We start from the raw sequence: 7,237 nt of genomic DNA, 5'->3' as shown, positions 1-7,237 counted from the left end.
CATACCAAGGTTGGGCAACTCACAGGCCCCCAAACACTATATGTTGGCGATTTTTGTGAGATACAAGGTGTGGAAGAACATTTGACTTCTTTGGAGGTATTGGATATTAGGGGATGCAAGAAACTCGAAATTATAATAGGCTTGGGGTTGCTCATAAAGCTCCAAACACTAGATGTTAGTGGATGCAGTGAGATACATACGTTGTCAGGGTTGGAACATTTGACTTCTTTGAACTCATTGAATATTAGTGGATGCAAGAAGATGCAAAGCATACCAGGGTTGGGGTAGCTCACAAAGCTTCGAATATTAAATGTCATTGTATACTATTGAATGTTAGTGAGTGCGATAAGCTTCAGAGAATACCAGAGTTGGGGCAACTTACAAAGCTCCAGATACTTGATTTCAGTGGATGTTGTGATTTACTAAAGCTTCAAGGTTTGGAGCATTTGACTTCTGTGAGTACGTTGAATGTTTGTCAATACAATGTGATACGAGGGCTGCCTGGTGTGGAACATTTGACTTCTTTGGAGAGGCTAGATGTTGGATGCGTGAAGCTGTAGAGGATGCCAAGGTTTCATTTGGTTGTTTGTTTGGCGGCATTGTAGTCAAAAGAGAAGTCATGCATATTAGAGTATCTGTGTTGAGTGCATAAAAGCTCACCACAACGACATTTAAAGCCCGTCAGCCCCACCCGCCCGTTGCATGCAAAACACCTATTCTTTCTCTTCCTCAGATGTTCCTCCTCATCTTGTTCACGTTTCTCGACCTACTATTCTGTCGAGCTGGATGGGACGGTGCTAATGGCCGTCTCCACTACTGCTACTGCTTCCTGATGGTTCGAGCAGTTTATTAAGCAAGAAAGAGATGAAATGAAAACAGAATGGAAACTGAAAATCACACAAGTAAACACAAAATCTTTACGTGGTAAAACCTTTACAGTGTATTAAGGAAACTTTCACAGGGCAAGGGATTGGAAATATTTATTAATCAAGATTGATTCTCCATGATATAACCTCTCGGGCATTCACCAATTTCATATGAGCCTCTCCTCCATTACATAACTCCTATTCGTTAGCAATCTCGCTACAAAACTAATTTACAAAACTAACTAGTAGTAATTACTAAGATTTTACGCATAATTACATGTCTTGTTGTCACATTTCATCACTTCCACCTTCGAGGTGTCGCTACTTGAGGGCACGCACACCGCGAGAAGTGGAATAGATGGGTGCTTCACATTTAGTTTTTCAAGCGTCGATTGCTGGGGTTTCAAGTGAGAAGCAAACAAAGGTTGTTTGACGTTAAGCTCTCTGTAGCACTTGGAGCACAAGTTCATGGTGGTTGTGCTCCCAAAGAAGCCGCAGTTGTTCAAGCAGTGAATGGGGCTTTCCGGCACTTCTCTGTCGCACTCCCTTCCTCTTGCAATTTTGAGCTCTCTTGTGACGCCATTTTTGAGTTCTCTTATGACGCCATTTTCCAGATGCTACTACTGTAAACCCGAGTCGTAGAAAAGCAAAAGAAAAACCCTCAGATAAATCCTGCCAAATTGAGCCTCGCCTTGCCCTCAGCCCTTCTCCTACGTGGATGATTTTAGGACGATTTCACTAGAGAGACCTCGAGCAAAAGAAGAAGAATTGTAGAGAAAAGCCTATCATATTTTTTTTCAAAAACTCTACCCATAACTGAAATGCCCACCATTCTGCCCGTAACTGAAGACCATAATGAATACAGTTAAACACATGTCAATGAAGTGGAAGAGTCATCCCACCGGCACCAAAAACACCATTGTCAAATTATAGTGAAAAAGGTTAGACGAAATTTGGAAGTGCATTGATTCAAAGAAAGGAGGCATATTTGCCTAAACATGAGTTTTTGAAAAAACAGAAAGGGAATCGTCTAATGAAGCAAAGGAATTGCTTGGACGCCAAAAGTAGCCGGAATCCGGGAAAAAAATTTGAAAAAATCTGGTAGAGGTAGTGTTTGAATTGTGTTTTTGATGGTGGAAATAGATTGAGCACCATCTAAAACGTCTAAGACAACTAAAATTTTGAAGTTTAACAACTATAACTTGGATTTACAAAAAACTTTGCCGAATTTTCTCTAAATATGACCGGAATTTCCATAACTTTCCAAGCAATTCCTCTGCCTGGTTAGACTACGCGAACATAAAGAGTATAAACATGAGTTGTGGATGAGGTTCGTTGACCTTGTGAGTAGTGGCGTAGGACGCTCGTTAATCTTGAACACACATTTATGTCTGTATAACGTTAATTTGAAGATTACATCGTCCATACGCGCTTACGTGTGTACCGTTCATTGAACTTCAACCGAGCAACCCATATGATATGCGTTTTTTTGTTTTATGTATTGCTTGCGTGAGCAACCAATACATAACCCGTGAGAAATCTGTTCCATACGCATTTTTCTGCTTGATGTATATATATTATGACTTGTTTGAGAAATCTAGTGTGAGAAACCCCTCCAAGAGGCATTTCCTTGTTTAATATATCACCTGTGTGAGGAACCTCTTCCACGCGCATTTTTCTGTTGTATATGACTTGTGGGATGATTTGATTTAAGCGCAAATAGATGTACTGGTATCTCTCTTTTCTCTGAACGGTTGCCGATTACCTTGTTTGCGTATACACGGTCAAAATGGATATTGGATGGGTTTCATGGTATTCTGTGCTGGGAATCACTTCCGCCGTTGTATTCTTGGTGTTGGATTTGTGGAGGAGGGCTTATGGCAGGCTTCCTCCCGGGCCTCTGGGATGGCCGATTGTGGGAAATCTGTTGCAGTTGGGTAACAACCCCAACGAATCTCTCTTCCATCTTGCTACAAAATACGGTCCTCTAATGTCTGTATCTCTTGGAATGAAAACCACAGTGGTTGTCTCCTCTCCGGCCATGGCAAAGGAAGTTCTCAAGACCCGTGACCAGCTCCTTGCGGGGCGAACTGTCATACAATCAGTCAAGCCTGCTTCCCACGACAAATACTCATTTGTCTGGGCCCAATATGGATCTCACTGCCGTATGCTCAGACGAATATCCAATACAGAGCTCTTCAGTGTCAAGAGGCTAGGGACTCTGCAACATTTGAGAAGAGATCAAGTATTGTTAACGATCCAGCGAATTCTGCAGGAAGGTATAGAGGGGAAAAGTATAAATATCGAAGATTATATGGTCCACTTTGCTGTTAATCTATTAGGCAACATGGCCTTTGGCAAGGACATGTTCGATTCCCACTCTCTAGCCTTCGAAGAGTTTAAAAATAGTATTTCTAATATGATGACGAGTTTTGGAATTCCCAATTTGGCGGACTATTTCCCCTTTCTTCAGCGGTTGGATCCTCAGGGTGTTGGACATAACACAAAAATCTATATGGAAAGGGTATTCCGTATTCTGGACAAATTCATGGAGGACCGCCTGGTCAAAAGCGGCAAAACCATGGACGGTAACGATGGCGCGAAGGATCTCTTGGATGTTCTGCTGGACATGAGAAGCAATGAATTTACTGTCATGCATATCAGAAGCTACTTAACTGTAACTCTTTTTATTACCACTTGTCGGTCTTATTCAAGTGGATGAATGTATTAAGTAATAGATAGTATACGATTTTAAACTTGTTCAAGTTTACTAATCCAATTAATAATATCAATGTCAATTCCTCTGATGTTTACTTGCTTGCTGCAGGACATATTTGGGGCAGGAATTGACACCACTGCGAAGACAATGGAGTGGGCGATGGCAGAACTCATACACAATCCGGAGAAAATGAAACGAGCCCAGGCCGAGTTGGACCAGGTTGTTGGTCGTAACCGAAGGGTGGAGGAAAGTGACACCGAGAGTCTTCCTTACCTTTGTGCAGTCGTAAAAGAAGTGTTACGACTGCACCCGGTAGTTCCTCTGCTTCTCCCACACAGAGCAGTTACCGCTTGTGAAATTGGGGGATACCTGATACCCAAAGACACCCAAGTAATCGTGAACGTATGGGCCATCGGAAGGGACCCTTCCATATGGAATGAGCCTTCGACATTTGTGCCGGAGAGATTTATGGATAGCAAGCTGAGTAGTGTGGATTTCAAGGGACAACACTTCGAGCTCCTACCGTTCGGATCAGGTAGGAGAATGTGCGTGGGGCTTCCGTTGGCGAGTCGGACAATTCATCTGGTCTTGGCTTCTCTCCTCCATTCATTTGACTGGGCACCTCCCAAGGGCATGACTGCAGAGCATGTGGACATGACCGAGAAGTTTGGGGTGGTCATGCAAAAGGCAGCGCCCTTGGAAATAATGCCTACGCCACGCCTGCCACCGGATCTCTACTGACGTGTCCTGACAGACATAACTGTGTTTGTTCCATGTGATAACCAAAGTCTTCTGTGTTTGTTCCATGTGATATCCAAAGTCTTCCTTGCAAGGTTTTTCAGATCAGTAAATCCAATTGGCAAAAGCAATAATAATATTTTGAGATTCATGTCGACATCATTGTTGATATTTGGCATCTTCTCCGCACATCCGTTTTTGTAATGATAGCAAACTTTAAATTTCCTGGGCATGGATCCCTTTATTATAGATCAATAATAGATTTATAGTGATCCATTTTTTAAGCCATCCATTATTTTCCATAGCCTTTTGAAATTTGATGAGAATGGATATGTTATTACATTTTCAAACAAAATTTGATTCTATTTTGTATTTTATATTATAATTATATTATTTATATATAGATTTATAAAAAGTAAAATTTTAAAATTAAAGTTTTTAAATTTTTATAAGTGTAAAATAGTTGGTGAATAAGTATATTTATTTTTGTAATGATAGTATGCTTTAAATTTCTTTGGCATGGATGTCTTTATTATAGGTCAATAATAGATTTATAGTGATCCATTTTTTAAGCCATCCATTATTTTCCATAGTGTTTTGAAATTTGATGAGAATGGATATGTTATTACATTTTCAAACAAAATTTGATTCTATTTTGTATTTTATATTATAATTATATTATTTATATATAGGTTTATAAAAAGTAAAATTTTAAAATTAAAGTTTTTAAATTTTTATAAGTGTAAAATAGTTGGTAAATAAGTATATCCATTTTTGTAATGATAGCATGCTTTAAATTTCCTTGGCATGGATGTCTTTATAATAGGTCAATAATAGATTTATAGTGATACATTTTTTAAGCCATCCATTATTTTCCATAGCCTTTTGAAATTGGATGAGAATGGATATGTTATTACATTTTCAAACAAATTTGATTCTATTTTGCATTTTATATTATAATTATATTATTTATATATAGGTTTATAAAAAGTAAAATTTTAAAATTAAAGTTTTTAAATTCTTATAAGTGTAAAATAGTTGGTGAATAAGTATATCCATTTTTGTAATGATAGCATGCTTTAAATTTCTTTGGCATGGATGTCTTTATTATAGGTCAATAATAGATTTATAGTGATCCATTTTTTAAGCCATCCATTTTTTTCCATAGTGTTTTGAAATTTGATGAGAATGGATATGTTATTACATTTTCAAACAAAATTTGATTCTATTTTGTATTTTATATTATAATTATATTATTTATATATAGGTTTATAAAAAGTAAAATTTTAAAATTAAAGTTTTTAAATTTTTATAAGTGTAAAATAGTTGGTGAATAAGTATATCCATTTTTGTAATGATAGCATGCTTTAAATTTCCCTGGCATGGATGTCTTTATTATAGGTCAATAATAGATTTATAGTGATCCATTTTTTAAGCCATCCATTATTTTCCATAGCCTTTTGAAATTTGATGAGAATGGATATGTTATTACATTTTCAAACAAATTTGATTCTATTTTGTATTTTATATTATAATTATTTATATATAGGTTTATAAAAAGTAAAATTTTAAAATTAAAGTTTTTAAATTCTTATAAGTGTAAAATAGTTGGTGAATAAGTATATTGTGAAGAATTTTTTTTTATAATGATTATTGGTTTGAAATTCTATTGATGTTTTGATCAAATTTATTATATGAATATAATTTTTAATTAAAAATAAATTAATTAATTTCCTTTTAAATATATTGGATGATTGTAATATGTCCAAATGAACATCTCATGAAAGTCAATATTGGTTACATGATAAGTTTCTTAAAGATAAATTTTGTATTTATTTTCATGAAAAAAACTTGTATTTCTTAATCTCAAAATAATCTCCTTTAAGGAGTGCTAATAGAATATATAAAATAAAAACAATTAGATTCATAAGATTTAGTAAAGCTTAAGAAAAAATTATTATATTATTTCAAATTGTATGTTTATGTGATTCATGATATAATGCTTAAATCTTTCTGAGAAATTACATAAATAATAAAAATTTTCTGAGAAATTACATAAATAATAAAGGGTAGACGCTTTTCAAACCTTGACATTTTATTATCTATGTGATTTCTCCAGAAAATTTAAGCATTATTATATTATTTTTAAAACTTATCTGACATTTGATAAAAATGTGTTAAAATAAAAAATTTGAATAATACACTCTCTGGAATCCACATACTGTCTGGATTTCTGGAATCCTGAATTACAAAAATAAATAAATTAATAAATTAATATTAACCAAAATTTATTTCCTAAATTCAACTAAAGACAACGCCCTGTTCCGTTTTACTGCGAGTTATCTTATCATGATAGAACTGGTCCATGTAATATCCCAAGTCTTGATTGCGAGTTTTTTGAGGCCAGTAAATAGTAATAGTCTTTTCAGATTCATATCGATATCATTGTTGAAATTTGGTAGGCTCTCTCTCATCCATTTAAAAGTTTTTTGAAATATTCCTTTCACATTTTTTATATTGATACATGGGTGAAATTTGGATGGCTTTTTATTATGTCAACTATAAATTTATGGCAGGTCTATTTTCTCGAGCCATCCACTCTTTTTTCATATCCTTTACAGGGTACGTTTCGAGTCTGTGAGTATGGATATGTTAACTGTTTATTACATTTTCATCGCAGTTTTAATATTTTTATTATATATTTCTAAATATAATTATTTATTTGTATATAAATTTACAAGGAAATAAAATTTGAAATTAAAGTTTTTAAATATTTATATAGAGTATAGAATAGTTGGTAAATAAATATAATGTTAAAGTATTTTTTTAATAGTTATTAGTGTAAAACTTTATAGGAGTCTTTATAGGAGCTTTTATTGACACAACTTTAAAGAGTGAATTAATCTTATTTTAA

General features: G+C 34.8%; 1 protein-coding gene across 1 annotated transcript; it reads left to right on the top strand.

Annotated features, from left to right (window-relative positions):
- The first annotated feature begins 2,410 nt into the window (after positions 1 to 2,410).
- On the top strand, positions 2,411 to 4,615 carry LOC149231771 (cytochrome P450 76T24-like). The gene is made up of 2 exons (XM_089376369.1): positions 2,411 to 3,543; positions 3,694 to 4,615. The coding sequence occupies exons 1-2, from the start codon at positions 2,656 to 2,658 to the stop codon at positions 4,324 to 4,326; spliced, it is 1,521 nt and encodes a 506-aa protein (XP_089232495.1). The 5' UTR covers positions 2,411 to 2,655; the 3' UTR covers positions 4,327 to 4,615.
- Positions 4,616 to 7,237: the final 2,622 nt, after the last annotated feature.

This window comes from Pinus tabuliformis, chromosome J (genome assembly GCF_031772625.1).
Source record: "Pinus tabuliformis cultivar Carrire ecotype Pingquan chromosome J, CPIR1, whole genome shotgun sequence".
NCBI lineage: Eukaryota > Viridiplantae > Streptophyta > Pinopsida > Pinales > Pinaceae > Pinus > Pinus tabuliformis.
The sequence above is the reverse complement of the archived record's forward strand: the minus strand, read 5'-3'. Positions and strand labels throughout refer to the sequence as shown.

Bases quoted from the DNA above. Each gene is read 5' to 3' on its own strand.
- LOC149231771 (XM_089376369.1), top strand. From the start codon at position 2,656: ATGGATATTGGATGGGTTTCATGGTATTCTGTGCTGGGAATCACTTCC. The intron at 3,544-3,693 runs GTAACTCTTTTT...TGCTTGCTGCAG, and splicing joins ATATCAGAAGCTACTTAACT to GACATATTTGGGGCAGGAAT.